This window comes from Triticum aestivum, chromosome 5B (assembly GCF_018294505.1).
Source record: "Triticum aestivum cultivar Chinese Spring chromosome 5B, IWGSC CS RefSeq v2.1, whole genome shotgun sequence".
NCBI classification, from domain to species: domain Eukaryota; kingdom Viridiplantae; phylum Streptophyta; class Magnoliopsida; order Poales; family Poaceae; genus Triticum; species Triticum aestivum.
Genome location: NC_057807.1, coordinates 481,740,882 through 481,758,810, shown reverse-complemented (window position 1 = coordinate 481,758,810; position 17,929 = coordinate 481,740,882). Strand labels below are relative to the sequence as shown.

The following is a 17,929-nucleotide window of genomic DNA, read 5'->3' as shown; positions in this document are numbered from 1 at the left end:
CACCCGCAACTTCCAAAGTGCGGTCCGTAACTGTTTTTTTTGCTGATGAAGTGTCCGCCGTCGTCCCTTCCTCTAGAGAACTAAGCTCGTTCCGAGTCGTGAGAGAGCGATACGCTGATTTTACAGTATAGTTGCCCGACTTTTCCAGGTCCTCGGGGAATTTTTGAAGTACTACTAGCATAGTATACTGTATATTCCAATAAATTCTCGCAGGAAGCCGTAGCCCGTAGATTGCTTTTAGAATTACTCTGTATATGTGTGTACGTGAAGAAGACTCTTACGAGTTTGAGTTGGTAAATGCTTGAACTGAAACTGAAACCGCACCTGTTGTCGACCAGCTGTCGCCACAAGGCCGGGCTCTCCCAGGGAAAAGAGTTAAAAAAGGAGATAGGCGGGCCCCACGTTCGTTCTAGAAGCGGACCAACCATGAGAAGATCCCCGTGGAGAAGAGAGCGTATGGACGGCACACTACAGTTACGTTCACCAATTTGATTTGAGTTGGTCCGGCCCTGTACTACGTCCTGTCTCGTTGCTTCGATGCCCATCTGGGTGTGTCTGGGACCGTCTTGAAGACACGCCGCCGCCACCCCGGCGGACGACAAAGACAGAACGAAACGCAAGCCACGTCGATCCTAGCTAACTCTGTGGACTGTGGGGGCTCCATCGCTGGCTAGAGTTGCACCGTACGTGGAGCGAGTTCGTAGGCTGACTAACATTGACATTCAGAAGATTTGACTTGTTTGGATCAACTGGTTTTTATAAATTTAATTAACACAATAGAGTGCACGGCGTCGCAGTCGGAGGCAACAGCGCGGGGCCGATCGGTGAGGTCCGACGTGGGCGGAAACGGTGGTGGTCGGTCGTGTCGACGCCGTGGTGGACGTCGTACCAGGGGAAGCTCTGCTCTGCTAACATCATCGGGCCGGAAAGGAAAGAAGCGGCCGTGTTTTTCCTACCTCTGGCCGACCATGCCGGGAGACGGACGTATGCCACACGTGCACACCGCTCGCGGCCATGCATGCCAAAGCTACGGTCGCATCCGCATCGCGCGCACGAGAGCGTCGTCGGCGCCCGCCAGATGGCGCCACGTGCCGCGCCCGGAGGGCCAAGTGTGTGCGTGAGTCCAGCTTCGCCTCCGCCTGGCTGGTTGCGCCCGCGGCGGGTGTGCGTCACGGACGACGTGGCCGCGGGGTTCGGACGTAAGCATAGGCCCGAGTGAGCACAGCGCAGCGCATGACCGAGATACTAGAAAGAAACCGGCTTATAAAACCTCGCGCGCCCGGCCGGGGCCTGCAGCCAGACCAGAGCCAACAAGAAGAGAGACGCCAGCATCACCAGCACAGCAGGAGCGAGACCGTGGACGGAGCTAGCACTAGCAGGCGGGGCAACCGATGATGGCGGCGCTCTCCTCCGTACTCCTCCTCCTGTTTGTCGCCGTTGCGACTCCGAAGGCGGCGGCGACGATCACCAGGCGCGACTTCCCCCCGGGGTTCATCTTCGGCACCGGCTCCTCCGCTTACCAGGTACTACTCGGCCCGCCTACCTATTGACTGTCACCGACTCGGCCCCTCCGCTGACGCCGGCCGGCCGGCGCGGCTACCCGCCATGCCGTCGCCGGTGGTTCGTGCCGTGCGTGCCTGCCTGGGGATTTCTCCTCCCCCTCGGTCAAAGCGGTTGAATAGGATCGCAGCTGGCAGCCAGACCAGCGCCAGTACCTTCTCCAGCCAACGTGTTCGTCACTATCCTAGCAACAGCTCTGCTCCCATCATCGATCAAACTGCACCACTCGGCCACACCATCCAATCATACACCGTCTTTCACTGAATCTCTGTCAGAAAAAACATGTTGAATGATCCTCTCACGAGTACGTTGCTTCAGAGATTCAGAGCAATACTGTAGTACTATCTTCGTTATCACTGCTCGTGCTCCAGTAGTCGCCGATCAATGTGCACCACTTACTCGACCACACGTTCATAGACGGAACGGAAATGTTTCCTCTTGCCTTCCATGGAAAGTTATTGTCCTGGCCTTCCGTTTTCGTTCGTCTACCTCACACGAGTCAACCCACGAGACACCCTCGAAAAAAAAACTCCCACGAGACGTCCTTTTTATGCAAGCGAAATTGCTCTGCATACGATACTTTTTCGTCGGACAACTGTACGACCAGACAGTAAAACTTGATGCATGTTGTGGCGCACAAACTGAATTGTCTTGGGCTGTCTCTAATTAAAACTTGATGCATGTTATGGCCCACAAACTGAATTGTCTTGGGCTGTCTCTAATCGTATGAGTGTGGGATGAGAATTCATCGTACGTATAGCATAGCAGGGTTGGGTTATGCAAGTGATGAATGGACTGAGCCATCCGACGGATGGGCCATGGCGCACGACAGTGCCGTTTCAAGAGCAATTTTTATTACGTACTGTACTCTACGATGCAACAGTTTATTACTCCCTACCTATGAAGCTCAAACCAGTATATTAGTAGCTTTTTGTTTCTGATGCCACCGGATCCATGCTGCTGCAAATTCCCAAGTTGAAATAACCACCACCACTTGCAGCCGTGCTCTCCTCCCTCCCACAAGACTATGACCAGGAGCAACGCGTCCATTGGCTGGTCGCTGCGCTTATGCTTTTGTTTTTGACCAAGGCATGCTGCCCGGTTCCATATTATTTAGTCTTTACTACTTCTTTCTTCAGTTGGATGCCACCCATTGGGTCACTCCTGTGGTTGTTCTTTTCCCCCTTTCTCCATCAGGAAACACACAACACACACATAGTCGTACATAAGTAAAAAAAATTGAAAAGGGATCTCCCCGGTCTTTGCATTGGAATGATGCATACGGCCACATTTATAAATAAAATAGGTTTAACATGGTCTTAAAGTCGTGAAACAAAATAAAGGCTACCTCACATAGAGTCTCAACGCCAAAAATAAGAAGGCCATATAGCCACAACCAGCTGGCATAATAAAGATAGGAAAACTAATCACCTATCCTATTACATGACCGCCATCCAAACCGGTTGAAGATATCCCGCTACCATCTCTCACGGACAGATCCAGTAACCAAACACTCCCTGGCCTCCGTCTGAGTGAGTGAGGACCACATATGGATCAGCGTCGTAGCTCGGAATAAAACCTGTGAAAAATGAATAGTTGTTGTTCTGTTAAAAGCCAAATCATTTCTGCAATTTCAAATTACTCATAACAACGCACATACTCCTACACGAATGTGTCTAGCTGTATCAGACTCTATCCCATCAAGCCACGTTCCAAATAACGTACCGATCGAACTCGGAGGAGTAATGTTAAAGGCAATTTGCACGGTGCGCCACAAAATTCTCGCCAACGGGCACTCAAAGAAGAGGTGCTTAATGGTCTCGTCCCGATCACAGAAACTACACCTAGTAGATCCTGTCCAATTGCGCTTAACCAAGTTGTCCTTTATTAAAATGACTTGTTTATGTACAAACCACATAAACACTTTAATTTTCAAAGGAATTTTTACGTTTCAATCATGTTTGGAACTAGGAATGACACTCGAGTTAATAACATCGATGTACATCGACTTAACCGTGAATTGTCCAGACCTAGTAAGAGTCCAACACAACTGACCGGGCTGATGAGCTAGCTGAACCTCCATCAGTCTACTCATCAAATGAAGCCAAGCTTCCCATCTCTCACCAACAAGCATCCTCCGAAACTGAATATTAAGAGGAATGGACTGCATAATCGTTGCAACTAGTGCATCACGTCGCTGAACAATACGATACAGGGACGGATATTGGAGCGCCAATGGTGTATCACCAAGCCAAGTATCCTACCAGAAACGGGTATTGTTGCCATCACCGACTAAAAACTTTGTTCTATTAAAGAAGGCTGCCTTAACTCTCATAAGCCCCTTCCAGAACGGCGAATCAGTCGGTCTCACTGTCACCTGTGACAAAGTCTTGGACTGCAGATACTTGTTACGGAGAATCTGCGCCCATGTTGCGTCAGCCTCAACTGATAGCTTATATAGTGACTTACTGAGCAGGCATCTATTCTTGACCTCAAGATTCTCAATACCCAAACCCACTTGGTCCTTTGGTCTACAAATGATATCCCACTTGGCGAGACGATATTTTTTCTTTAGTTCATCACTCTGCCAAAAAAAATTGATCGAAAGAAGTCTAGCCTTTTCCTAACCCCAAGTGAAACTTCAAAGAAAGATAGTAGTAACATCGGCATACTCGTGAGCACCAAATTAATAAGAATCAACCGGTCTCCATAAGACATAAGTTTGCCCTTCCAGCAACTAAGTTTCTTCTCGAACCGATCTTCGATGCATTTCCACTCTCTGTTTGTTAGTTTACGATGATGAATGGGTATACCTAGGTAAGTAAAAGGTAAAGCCCCTAATTCACATCAAAATAATTGCCTATAAGCCTCTTGTTCCTCCTTGGCTCTACCAAAGCAAAACAACTCGCTTTTATGAAAGTTAATTTTTAATCCGGTCAATTGTTCAAATAAGCATAACACTAGCTTCGTATTTCTTGCTTTTGCCAAGTCATGCTCCATAAAGATGATTGTATCATCAGCGTACTGTAGAATGGACACACCTCATCAACTAGGTGGGGCACTAAACCACCCACCTAACCGGCCTCCTTTGCCCTACCTATGAGAATTGCCAACATGTCAACCACAATGTTGAACAAAATAGGGGACATTGGATCACCTTGCCTCAGGCCTTTGTGTGTCTGAAAATCATGACCTATATCGTCATTCACTTTAATTCCAACACTTCCTTTTTGCGTAAAGGATTCTACCTGGGGTCGCCAAGCTTCATCAAAACCCTTCATGCGTAAGGCCTGTTGAAGGAAGGGCCATTTGACTTTGTCGTACGCTTTCTCAAAATCCACTTTGAAAACAACCCCATCCAGCTTTTTCGTGTGGATTTCATGAAGCGTTTCATGAAGGACTGCAACCCCTTCAAGGATGTTCCTGTCCGGCATGAAAGCAGTTTAGGTAGGCTGCACCACAGCTTGTGCGATCTATGTGAGCCTATTAGTCCCGACCTTGGTGAAAATTTTGAAACTAACATTAAGAAGACAGATGGACCTGAATTGTTCAATTCTCACAGCCTCTGTTTTCTTAGGAAGAAGGGTTACCGTTCCAGAATTCAGCTGAAAAAGCTGAAGCTGCCCAGAGAAGAGATCATTGAACAAAGGCAACAGATCCCTTTTAATGATATGCCGGCATTTTTTATAAAACTCCGCTGGAAATCTATCGGGGCCCGACGCCTTGTTATTTTTATTTGTGAAATGGCCTCAGACACCTCTTTCTCAAAGAAAGGAGCCGCAAGAATATCATTCTCCACCGCTATGAGTTGAGGAACATCCTCAATCCTGGAATCATCCAGAGACACACAATTCTCTTCTGGAGGGCCAAACAACTGCTTGTAATACTCTGTAATGTACAGTTTTAGGTTTTCCTATCCTAAAATTGTTCCTTCATCTTGCTCAAGCTGAAAGATCCTCTTCTTTCTATGTTTATCATTAGCGATCATGTGAAAGAATTGAGTGTTTGCATCCCCTGGACTACTCGTCAGACCTTGGTCCGCAACGCCCACTTCAATTCCTCTTCTCGAAGAAGTTCTTTCAGCCTCATCTCCGCGTCAAGCTTGGCATGAAGCTCCGTGGTCGGCAGCACCGTGGTTTCTGCTTTTACATCTAGGGACTGAATAAGGGAAAGGAGCCTTTCCTTTTCGACCTTATAAATCCCGCTAAGATGCTTAGCCCAACCACGCAGGAAACTCCTCAAATGCCTAATCTTATTCTGCCAGCGCTGAAGCGCAGTCTTTCCTCCTGAATCCTTAGCCCACTCTCTGGCAACGAGATCAATGACTAGTCTTGAGACTAAAGAGAGGCTAGAACTAGTCTTGAGACTAAAAATTTTTAGTCAGGGGAACCCTACTAAAATGTGGATTAGTCCTCTCTCCTCATTTAACTCCTCTCCTTTAACACATGCGAGTTCTGGATTGAAGGGTTTGGAGGATAATAAATGCTCATTAACTCCATTTTAGTCTATTTAGTATTTGTATCCAAGCATGGGTGAGGCTAGCAAGTTTTAGTCCCATTATTTTTAGTCATAGGACTAAAATGTATCCAAGCACCCTCTAAATAACCTTAAACACCTGCTTAAAATCAGGGTCCATCACTGACTTTGACATGCTTTTATTCCTACTGGTATAAACCCGTACGTACCAGTAACCACTTGCAAGCAAAGCAGGGCAGGGCGTTACAGCTCGCGCCCATTGCTTGGTCACCGATGCCTTCAGAAAACAACCTACCGTGCCACCGGGGTGTCGCCTTCTCGCCACTTCCTCTCGTCGATTTCACGTCACGTCACTGGGGGCGTTAATTTCTCCTCCTCCCTCTGACCGCTTCTTCTGCTTTGGCTGGAGCGGAAAAAAAAGTACTGTGCCTTTGATCGGCGAAAGCTGCAGATAGGTAGTGATGCTCCGCAGAATTGGAACCACTAAAACTCCTTTCGCGAAAAATAAAATAAATAGCCTGAAGCTCTTTAGGATATATGCTCACGCTTAGCCAGGAGTGCGCTGTCCGGGCTTGGGACCTGACAGTTCAGACAATGGTAAAAAACAAAGAAAAAGGATTGACAATGGTCAAAGTTACCTGCGTTCGCTAGCTCTTCACATTATGTTGTTGTTTAAATCTTCACGTTATTCGTTGTATTGTATGGAATTAATACTTTGCTGACCTGAACATTCGGCTGATTTTTCCAGATCGAAGGTGCGGTCGCAGAGGACGGGAGAAAACCCAGCATCTGGGACACGTTCACACACTCAGGTTAGTTCTACTTTCCCCATGACCTGTGCGTCTGAATCTGCCATGCATTCTCCTATTGTTAATTATAAATATAACATGGAGTTTCTAACATTCGCAGGCCATTCCGTCGATGGATCAAATGCTGATGTGACTGCAGATCAGTACCATAAGTACAAGGTCAGTTTGTGAGACCAACTGATGTTAAATGGGTGACTTTTCCGACCAAGAACTCGGTGCTAATCTCGCAGCTGATTTTGTGTGTGACAACAGGAAGATGTTAAGCTTTTGAGCGACATGGGCGTCGACGCCTACAGATTTTCCATTGCCTGGCCTCGCCTTATTCCCGGTAAGGCCATACCGACAGTGGTAGTACAACCATTTCTCCTATACACCTGCTGAATAATCTGTTCCAGAAAAGTTGGCTAGTCACTTCACTGACTATTGTTTGCAATCCATGAAGATGGCCGTGGAGCTGTCAATCCAAAGGGACTGGAGTACTACAACAATCTTATCGATGAACTCCTGGCTCATGGTATTTAATCCTTGGCAGACTGAATCCTTCCTCCAAGAATAAAAATTCAAGGATTTTCAGATATCCAGTTGCACATGAGTAACACATGCATCTTTCTCTGCTTCGTGTAGGAATCCAGCCTCACGTCACGATATATCATTTCGACTTCCCTCAGGCTCTTCAAGACGAATACAACGGGATGCTTAGCCCCAAATTCATGTACTTTATTTTTACCCCACTAATCAACACCGCTACTACAAGTGCAACTCCATAAGAGAAGAAGAAGTAATTATTTATTTTTTGCTTTCTGTCACATGGTTGCAGAGATGATTACACGGCGTATGCAGAAGTGTGCTTCAAGAACTTTGGCGACAGGGTGAAGTACTGGAGCACTGTCAATGAGCCAAATATTGAGCCGATTGGCGGATATGACCAGGGTATCCTCCCACCGCGACGATGCTCATTCCCCTTCGGTGCCCTCAGTTGCGATAATGGCAACTCTACCACAGAGCCATACATAGTAGCACACCATCTTCTCCTTGCACATGCCTCAGCAGCGTCCCTGTATAAAGAGAAGTACCAGGTTAGGAACGATACCACCTTTTAGTCTTTCACAGAACCAACCTGTTCATTCAGGATTAGTCATTTTCACATGTGTAATATCCCCTTCTATTTCTTTATAATCAGGCCAAGCAGGGAGGAAATATTGGACTCACATTGCTCGGTTGGTGGTACGAGCCTGCAACACAAACACCTGAGGATATAGCAGCAGCTGAAAGGATGAACGACTTTCACATCGGATGGTCTGTTCTTCTCTAGGACTCAAGTTTCATAGAAGCAGCTATAATTTGTGTGTAACTACAACTAAAGATCATCTGAACATGGCACAGGTATATGCATCCGTTGGTGCATGGAGATTACCCCCCGGTGATGAAGAAGAATGTTGGGTCCAGGCTACCATCTTTCACCGACGAAGAACTGAAGAGGGTGCTCGGATCTTTCGATTTTGTCGGATTTAACCACTACATTGCGGTATATGTTAAGGCTGATCTTAGCAAGCTGGATGATGAGCTGAGAGATTACATGGGTGATGCAGCCGTGAAATATGACAGTAAGCAATCTAATAACCTAAGGTCATCATGTGTTATATGCGACACTGTGCAATGAGAGAAATGGGATTAACCTAACTTTTCTGCAAATTTATTCTTGCAGTGCCATTTTTGAAGAAGAACCAGGTATTTGACGATACAATGCATTTCATCCCTAATCAATTCAGTTGGGAAATGAACTTTGTTCCCAACATAACTAAATCATATATATTTCTGTGTGGCTAAAATTAAACTGTAACAGCTCCTGTTTGGGTTGAAAAGCGATTTCATGACATCGACACCGTGGGCTCTGAAGAAAATGCTGGAGCATCTCCAGCTCAAATACAAGAACCCTATAGTCATGATCCATGAGAACGGTAAATTCTACTAAAACAGAACTTTCAGCTACCCTAAAACATCATGATCCCAAGGAATCATCAACCTGAAATATCATGTCTTCAATGTTCATATTCACCAGGAGCTGCTAGCATTGCGGATCCTTCTGCCGGAAACGCCCCCGACGACGAGTTCAGGTCGCAGTACCTGCAGGATTACATCGAGGCGACCCTCGAATCCAGCAGGTACCAACACATTCATCTTAGTACAAGAGTGACATGACACCTGAAACATATTGACACAGCTATCTGAGTATCTGACCATTCTCCTCTGTTGCTGGGTGATCAGGAACGGGTCGAACGTGCAGGGCTACTTCGTGTGGTCGTTTCTGGACGTGTTCGAGTATCTGTTTGGCTACCGCATGGGCTTCGGCCTCTATGGCGTCGACTTCAACTCCGAGGAGAGGACGAGGTACCAGAGGCACTCCGCCAAGTGGTTCGCCGGCTTCCTCCGTGGCGGTGAGCTCAGGCCGGTGGCTCTGCCCGGCCAGGCTTATTCGCAGTGATTTGGCACGCCTGAAGATTCTGTAGCCCACGGAGAGGAGGATGGACGATGAATAAGCCTGGGAAGATGGTTGGGTGTTGTTTTTGGATGGTAATTGAATTTTGCTTGGGCAGTAGGGTTTATATACAGGTCTCTGCTTCTTTGGATTCGATTGTTCCTAAATGTATATGTCTATGTTGATGTATATGCGAAAATATTAATATGCCAATATGCATGGGCTGTGAAGATGAACAAGGCACACACATGCTGTGCTGACCAAACAAAGAGCCTCCTGATGTTGTCAATATGCTGTGTTGACCAAACAAACAATGTAGCGCCCCTCTCCTCTACTGCAAGCCAAACTTGGCAGGTCTGTTGTCACCATCATCTTGCCAGAAAGGGAAATGAGTTCGGTGCGGAAGAGAATGGAGCCCAACATTGGGACTCTCTGGGGCCGACCTGTAGGCCAGAGCCCAACATTGGGAGTGATTTACAGCAGAAAGTGGATGTGGTTGAACTATACGAGAGGGCCAGATTCGTCGAACAAAAAAAAACTCGTTCCGGCGGTGTTGCTGAGTGGCGCTCCTCTTACAAATTAACACCGGTGCTCGCGCGGCGGTGGCCGAGGTGAGGGGGTGATGGCCGGCCTGGAGCTCAGGCAGGTTGTCGTTCGTGTGCAGGGCCAGGGCGAACGCACTCAAGGTGCTCGGGGAAATGCTGCTGCTGTATATATGTGGGTTTGAATGGAATGTCTCCGGTTTTGGAACCATGATGATGGGCTGCATCTCGACAAAAGAAAAAGATGGGGACCTGATGTCGGCTTCCTGTGAATTCGAGGGGCAAAAATATAATTTTTCCTTAATTAATCCAAGGTAGCCGGACTTTTTCTGTCGAGTAAACAGCTGCACCGCTAGGCTTGGGAAGTCGCAGGAACAGTGGGTACGTAGATGGTTGTCGACGTGGGCGGGAACGGGAACGGTGCAGCCGACGTGGTGGGACAAAGAGAAGGGACAAAGCGGTCTCTCGCCTCCCGCTTGCGTTGCGTGTGCTTCCGTGATTCCGTCCACTGCGCCTGGCGTTACACGCAGCCGGTCCGGCGAGGTCAGGATCGGAAGCCAGATTCCTTTTCCCCGGCGGCCGACCATGACGCTGACGCGAGTCCTATGCCACACATACACACGCGCACTCGCAGCCACGCCATTCCCAAGCTTCACAGCGGCCGCAGGGCACCCGGAACGGCATATAAAAAGAGACCATCAGTTCATCACCCACCCCACCACCACCGCCGAGGAAACAGCGCGCAGTGGCCGGCGAATCGACAGAGCTTGCAACAGCTGCCTATATATAGGCGATGAGGACGGCGGGCCGGACGCCGGCGACGAGGGCGCTCTCCTGCGTCCTTTTCCTCCAACTCGCCGTCGCCTCTCAGGGGGCGATCACCAAGGGCGACTTCCCCCCGGGGTTCGTCTTCGGCATCGGCTCCTCCGCTTACCAGGTACGCACGGCACTGGCTCAGCTCACGCCGGCCAGTCCCGGCTACCCGCCTCGCCCTCGCCCTCGCCCTTGCTTGCATGGTACAGTAGTATATCAGTATATCGCCGGTGGTTCGTGCGTACGGATTATTTCTCCTGTCACAGCTGACTGCCACACCAGCATCTCCCTAATTAATTAAAACATACAGAGATATCATATACGAAGTGACCTAAAATGTTCTCGATCAGGAAACAAACGTACGTACAGAAAGCCACATCCTCTGTTGCTTTTGTTATACTCCCTCCGTTCGAAAATACTTGTCATCAAAACGGACAAAAAGAGTTATATCTAGAATTAAAATACATCTAGATACATTTCCTTTTATTCATTTTGATGACAAATATTTCCGGGCGGAGGGAGTACCAGTATCAAAGAGCAGTACCACTACTAGTATACTATTGTTATCTTTGTGCTGGGCATGAAATTGCTGCCACGTATATACGCCAACTTGTTGGTCGATACGTCTCCACGTTCATATATAGATAGTAGAAACAATATAAAAGATCTCCTTTTTACCTTCAAAGGAAATAGCACCAGAGAGATGGCATTTGCATACCGTGCGCTACGCTAATGTTGTTTTCCTCCTCCTGGCCTTCCCTTTTCCTTCACGAGCTCCTTCGCCTTTTTCTCGACGACATTTTTGGTCACACGTGACGCGTCCTATCAACAAAGTGAACCCCCTCACCCCCCGCCAACTGCAATGAAAAGCTGTGCCGACAGCATTTTCGTCAAAAAAAAAAAACAATAAAGTGAACTGAGCCATCGATCAAACGGGTGGAACAGGGCGTGCGAGAAAGTAAGGGACATGGAATTTCCACGGCGAAAGAGCAGTTTTTCTTTTCTTTCCACGTGTTCTGGCCATGTTTTCCTAATCTAATCTTAAGCGAAGGAATAATGTGGCGATGCTGGATAGTTAGTGGCATGTATAATTGTGGCATATGGATACATATGCTTCATGACAAAAAGTAATTTGAAGCACCTACATTAATTTTTCCTCTCCAATGCAAGCTATCACTAGTGGACCTCATTAAGAAATAAAAAATAAAGACTCTAGTACACATGCATCTCTACTTTTCACTTCAATCTTTTCAGCTTTTGTCATCGGACCACGCCTTTTCTCTTTAAGCACCCGCCTCCTGGAGAGGATCCTACTTCCTTATCCAAACCTACTTTACGTCATACCTACTTTACATCATATCCGGATATGACGTAAAGTAGGTTCGGATAGGGAAGCGGGATCCTCTCCAGGAGGCGGGTGCTTGGATATGACGTAAAGTACGTTCGGATAGGAAAGCGGGATCCTCTCCAGTAGGCGGGTGCTTGAAGAGAAAAAGTATGGTCCGATGACAAAAGCTGAAAAGGTGGAGTGGAAAGTAGAGATGCATGTGTACTAGAGTCTTTATTTTTTATTTTTTAATGAGGCCCACTAATGATAGCTTGCATTGTGAAGAAAAAACAAATGTAGATGCCTCAAATTACTTTTTGTCATGGGACATATGTATCCATATGCCACCATTATACATGCCCTAATGTTCCATTCCTGAGTACGTAGTATACTTGTACGTACTTGTGCTGAACTGCTGATGGCAACAGTGGACTGGTTCGACGTCCAAAAAGAGGCAAAACTGTGGACTAGTTCGAAACACGCAGCTTCTTAAATACAGGGTCCATCTCCGACCAGCACAAACGTTCTTTCTAATGTTATTATATCCATATAAAACTCGATTCAAGTTAAGCAACCAATCACTGACAGCCTGTGCCTACGCTTCGTTTTACTGAGGATGACGTTTTCGTCCCATATAGTCTTCGTCTTCACAACAGAACCCAGATGCCGTTTTTTTATGAAAGATCCAGCATTGCTGGCATTTATTGATAATAGCAGGAAGCAACGGAAAACAATAAGATGGGGAAGGTCCTAGGACCAAAGGATCCGAAGATCAAAAAACAAAAAGAAAAACAACAGCCTTAGTAGCTACAGTACAACACTCCTTACAAACCACACTAGGCAGCGCAGCTCCGACTCCGGCGGTGAAACTACCAAGGAAATTGGGCGGAGGTGGCGTCACGGAGGATCACCGAACGAACCACCTGTCACGTGTCATCGTATACCACCGGTTCCCCACCGTGGCTTCGACTTCACAGTAAACAGACAGTCGAGGCACTCCCACGGACACGCCGGAGAAGAAGAGCCGAGTACCACGGCCAGGGCCACGCCTCCGGCATTGTACACCGCCATCATCGTTGCCACAGAAGCCACCATACCCAGATGCCGTTTTAAAACCAGTTTCTTTCGTCCTTCATTTCGATGTCACCAGGTCAATTCCTCTTTTGGCCACTTCTTTCTGTTTTTGGCTGGAGCTAAACGGAGTATCTTAATCAGTGAAAACGGCAAATTGGCGGTGGTGTGATGCAGTAATGGTGATGGTAGGATTGGAACCGTAAATAGCCTGAAACTCTGAAGAATGCAGGGGAATAAATGGTGATCCATTTATGTTGTTAGGGATTAGGACCCGAGAGTCCAAAAAGGGGTCAAAACTAAGAAAATGGGTCCAAACTATAACTCGGCGTTTGCTCTTGAGACTGCCGGTTTTAGAGAGAATGCTCAAAATTTGGACCTCAAGGAGTATTATTGATAGAGAGAATGGTCGAAATTAACTGCCTTTGCCCTTAGGACTCTGCTGTTTGAATCATCAGAATTCGGACGACAGGTAAAACAAAAATCAGGGTTTGTATAAAATACTCCCTCCGTCCCATAATATAAGAGCGTTTTTGACACAATTGTAGTGTAAAAAACACTCTTATATTATGGGACAGAGGGAGTAGTTTGTTGTACGTACCGGCCTGAACATTCGGCTGATTTTCCAGATTGAAGGCGCAGTTGCAGAGGACGGAAGAAAACCCAGCATCTGGGACACGTTCACACACTCAGGTTAATTTCATCCACACACTGTCAGCCTGAATCTGCCACACATTATCGCATTGTGAATTATAACATGGAGTTTTAACATGCACAGGCTACTCTGCTGATGGAGCCACTGCTGATGTGACTGCAGATCAGTATCATAAGTACAAGGTTAGTTTGTGAGACTAACTGATGTTATACAGAAGAATTTTCAGACCAAGGATTCGGTGCTAAACTTACTATGATAAACCACCAGGAAGACGTAAAGCTTTTGAGCGAGATGGGCGTCGATGCGTACAGATTTTCCATTGCCTGGCCTAGGCTTATTCCTGGTAAGGCCATACCGACAGTACTAGTAAAAGCACAAAATTTATTGAATAATGTGTTTCAGAGAAGTTAAGAATAGCACTGAACTGACTTCTGTTTGCAATCCATGAAGATGGCCGAGGAGCTGTCAATCCAAAGGGACTGGAGTACTACAACAACCTTATCAATGAACTCCTTAGTCATGGTATTTGATCCTTGGCATACTGAATCCTTCATTTACGAAAGAAATTACAAGATCTCCAAATGTCCAGCTGTGCAGAGATAAATCGTGCATCTTCCTGTGTTTCATGTAGGAATTCAGCCTCACGTAACAATATATCATTTCGACTTCCCTCAGGCTCTTCAAGATGAATACCGTGGGATGCTTAGTCGTAAATTCATGTACTTATCTTCTTGCCCTACTATTCAATGTCATCAGTGCAAGTGCAATTTCACAAGGGAAGGAAAAATAATGGTTCTTTTTACCTTTTTTTGTCACATGGTTGCAGAGATGACTACACAGCATATGCAGATGTGTGCTTCAAGAACTTTGGCGACAGGGTGAAATACTGGAGCACCGTGAACGAGCCAAACATTGAGCCCATTGGCGGATACGATGTAGGATTCTTTCCACCACGGCGATGCTCCTCCCCCTTCGGTATCAGTTGCGACGATGGCAACTCTACCACTGAGCCCTACATAGTAGCTCACCATCTTCTGCTTGCACATGCCTCAGCAGCGTCCCTGTATGAAGGGAAGTACCAGGTTAGGAACAATGCCACCTTTTACAGAACCAACATGTTCATTTGAGATTAGCCATTCTCGCATGTGCAACATTCCTTCTTATTTCTTGTTAATCAGGCCAAGCAAGGAGGAAAAATTGGACTCACATTGCTCGGCTGGTGGTACGAGCCTGCGACACAAACACCTGAGGATATAGCAGCAGCTGCAAGGATGAATGACTTCCACATTGGATGGCATGTTCTTCTACATTTCAAGATTAACAAGGAAAGCTAGAATGTGTATGTAACTACAGCTAAAGATCTTGTGATCATGACACAGGTATATGCATCCATTGGTGCATGGAGACTACCCCCCATTGATGAGGAAGAATGTTGGGTCCAGGCTACCATCTTTCACCGCCGAAGAGCTAAAGAGAGTTCGTGGGTCTTTTGATTTTGTCGGATTTAACCACTACGGTGCCGCTTATGTGAAGGCTGATCTTAGCAAGCTGGATCAGAAGCTGAGAGATTACATGGGTGATGCAGCCGTGAAATATGACACCAGTAAGAATATTATTAATAAGACTGAAGTCCTGTCATGTGTTATACTATGTGCCACAATGCAATGAGAGAAATGGATTAACCTAACTCTTCTGCAAATGTATTCTTGCAGCGCCATTTTTGAACTCGAACAACCAGGTATTTGATGATACAACTCATTTAATCTCTAATCAATTTAGTTGGGAAATGAACTTTGTTCCCAATAAACTAAATCATTTTTATGTCTGTGTGGCTAAAATTAAACTGTAACAGCTCCTGTTTGGGTTGAAAAGCGGTTTCATGTCATCGACACCGTGGGCTCTGAAGAAAATGCTGGGGCATCTGCAGCTCAAATACAAGAACCCTGTAGTCATGATCCATGAGAACGGTAAATTCTATTAAAACAGAACTTTCAGCTACCGTAAAACATCATGATCCCAAGGAATCATCAACCTGCAATATCATGTCTTCAATGTTCATATTTACCAGGAGCTGCTAGCATTGCGGAGCCTTCTGCTGGGAACGCCCCCGACGACAAGTTCAGGTCGCAGTACCTGCAGGATTACATCGAGGCGACCCTCGAATCCAGCAGGTACCAACACATTCATCTCAGTCAAGAGTGACATGACACCTGAAACAAATTGACACAGTTATCTCACCATTCTCCTCTCTTCTGATGGATTATCAGGAACGGGTCGAACGTGCAGGGCTACTTCGTGTGGTCATTTTTGGACGTGTTCGAGTATCTGTTCGGCTATCGCATGGGCTTTGGCCTCTATGGCGTCGACTTCAACTCCGAGGAGAGGACGAGGTACCAGAGGCACTCCGCCAAGTGGTTCGCCGGCTTCCTCCGTGGAGGCGAACTCCGGCCGGTGGCTCTGCCTGGGAAGGCCTATTCCCAGTGATCTTGACATACTACTTCACGCTTCCCACGAAGAGGACGGACGACGAATAAGCCTGGGAGGATGGTTGGGTGTTGTTTTTGGATGGAAATTGAATTTTGCTTGGGCAGTAGGGTTTATATGTAGGCCAAGTGGCTATATATATATATATATATATATATATATATATATATATATATATATATATATGCGGAAAATATTAATATGTATTTAGACATTTAGTCAATAGTTCAAGATCGAAATCACGTACCTGCATTTAAATAGCACCTGCAAATGCTGCAGAATCTCAAATTCCATTTCAATAGTATATACATGCATGGGCTGTGAAGATGAACACACACACACATGTTGTGCTGACAAAAAAAAAGAGCCTGATATTGTCATTATGCTCTACTGCAAGCAAAACTTGGCAAGCCTGATGATGTTGGCCGTGGTGCAGCTAACACCTGCGGCCAGTGGGTGCTGGCCGTCGTTGATGTGCAGGGCGAGCGCACTCAAGCAGTGTCGAGAAAATGCTGCTGCTGTATTAGAGGGGAGGAGGGGAGAAAGAAAACATGTGACACGTCGGTGGTTTCCCCTTGTTTTTTTGGTTTTGGACGAAATGTCTCTAGTTTCGAAACATGATTGGACTAAAAGCCAACAAAAGAAAAAGATGAGAAGCAGGTGTCAGACTTCTGGTAAATTAAAGGTTAATCACAAATTCATAAACCGAATCAATATCATTAGGTGCATCATGGAACTAATTTTTTTTCATATAGTATATCATTGTTATTGTAGTTGTTTATATTTTTTTTCATATAACTGTCAGACTTCATGAAATTTGACTTGGGACAAATCTAAGAAGCAGATGGGGCACCTTTTCTTAGGCATGATTATCCCGTAATATAAATGGGTTGCCCTAATTTGAAATGTAATTAGTAGGTCACCTCCTAATTTGCATGATCCTAATTTCCCAGGCAAAAACTAGTGTACAAGGTGGGACTCGAACTCTCAACCTTAGCAAGGTTAGACCTCTAAACTAACCACGCTAACCAACCAGCCAAGCAATTAGTTGTGTATATTGCATTTATTTTTTATGATATAATATTTATAGTTTGCTTTGAATCTTTCTTGCATGTTATAGTTTGAGACACCCTCTGTAGTTATCATGTCAGTTTGAGATACCCTTTGTAGTTATCATGTCGTTCATGTATAGTTATCATGTTTTCTCTTTGTTAAAATTATCATGTGAAAAAGGCATTCAAATACACCCCAGTAAATTTTGTGTAAATAGCATGGTAAGATACATACTATGGACCTGATAACTTAGCTATAAACACGTGGTAACTTTGACCCATAAGGATAAAAGTTGTTGAAAACTTATCCCCGATAACTTCTATGTCAATAGCATGGTAATGTTTCACACCACATACCTGATAACTCACGCACAAACACCCGTGATTATGTTTTTTACCCGATGGAATTTTTTTTAAACATACCTTGTAACTTATGCGTCAATGGCATTGATACCGAAGGGTCGGAAGGTAGAACTGTCCATAACTTTTTGCGTGAATAGCATGATAATATAGGATTCCGGACCTGATAACTTAGATATAAACACCACAATAACTTTGACCCGTGGAAAAAAGTTGTTGAAAACATATCACCGATAACTTTTTGTGTAAAAGCATGATAAGATACGCTCTTAGACCGGATAACTTAGGTACAAATACCACGATA

General features: G+C 45.9%; 2 protein-coding genes and 1 long non-coding RNA gene across 3 annotated transcripts; 2 read left to right on the top strand and 1 right to left on the bottom strand.

Moving 5' to 3' along the window:
• Positions 1 to 1,245: 1,245 nt before the first annotated feature.
• Positions 1,246 to 9,610, top strand: LOC123112643 (beta-glucosidase 31). Its single transcript, XM_044533688.1, has 13 exons — positions 1,246 to 1,523; positions 6,785 to 6,848; positions 6,946 to 7,004; positions 7,098 to 7,173; positions 7,288 to 7,359; positions 7,470 to 7,557; positions 7,663 to 7,921; positions 8,026 to 8,141; positions 8,229 to 8,449; positions 8,551 to 8,573; positions 8,689 to 8,803; positions 8,905 to 9,007; positions 9,111 to 9,610. The coding sequence occupies exons 1-13, from the start codon at positions 1,392 to 1,394 to the stop codon at positions 9,325 to 9,327; spliced, it is 1,545 nt and encodes a 514-aa protein (XP_044389623.1). The 5' UTR covers positions 1,246 to 1,391; the 3' UTR covers positions 9,328 to 9,610.
• A 786-nt stretch (positions 9,611 to 10,396) lies between these two features.
• Positions 10,397 to 16,351, top strand: LOC123112640 (beta-glucosidase 31). The gene is made up of 13 exons (XM_044533686.1): positions 10,397 to 10,800; positions 13,704 to 13,767; positions 13,853 to 13,911; positions 13,997 to 14,072; positions 14,180 to 14,251; positions 14,361 to 14,448; positions 14,556 to 14,811; positions 14,908 to 15,023; positions 15,109 to 15,332; positions 15,442 to 15,467; positions 15,582 to 15,696; positions 15,798 to 15,900; positions 15,997 to 16,351. Exons 1-13 carry the CDS (start codon positions 10,657 to 10,659, stop codon positions 16,211 to 16,213), a joined length of 1,560 nt encoding a protein of 519 aa, XP_044389621.1. The 5' UTR covers positions 10,397 to 10,656; the 3' UTR covers positions 16,214 to 16,351.
• LOC123112642 (uncharacterized) lies at positions 13,137 to 14,406 on the bottom strand. Its single transcript, XR_006455620.1, has 3 exons — positions 14,155 to 14,406; positions 13,981 to 14,069; positions 13,137 to 13,885 (listed from the first exon to the last, which is right to left on the bottom strand). It is a non-coding gene; the product is annotated as an uncharacterized lncRNA (long non-coding RNA).
• Positions 16,352 to 17,929: the final 1,578 nt, after the last annotated feature.

What these genes read in the sequence shown, in the direction of transcription:
- LOC123112643 (XM_044533688.1), top strand. Translation starts at nt 1,392, where the DNA reads ATGATGGCGGCGCTCTCCTCCGTACTCCTCCTCCTGTTTGTCGCCGTT. An exon ending in CCGGCTCCTCCGCTTACCAG is followed by an intron (nt 1,524 to 6,784) that starts GTACTACTCGGC and finishes TGATTTTTCCAG; the next exon opens with ATCGAAGGTGCGGTCGCAGA. An exon ending in GCGACCCTCGAATCCAGCAG is followed by an intron (nt 9,008 to 9,110) that starts GTACCAACACAT and finishes CTGGGTGATCAG; the next exon opens with GAACGGGTCGAACGTGCAGG.
- LOC123112640 (XM_044533686.1), top strand. Translation starts at nt 10,657, where the DNA reads ATGAGGACGGCGGGCCGGACGCCGGCGACGAGGGCGCTCTCCTGCGTC. An exon ending in ATGCTTAGTCGTAAATTCAT is followed by an intron (nt 14,449 to 14,555) that starts GTACTTATCTTC and finishes ACATGGTTGCAG; the next exon opens with AGATGACTACACAGCATATG. An exon ending in AATGACTTCCACATTGGATG is followed by an intron (nt 15,024 to 15,108) that starts GCATGTTCTTCT and finishes ATCATGACACAG; the next exon opens with GTATATGCATCCATTGGTGC.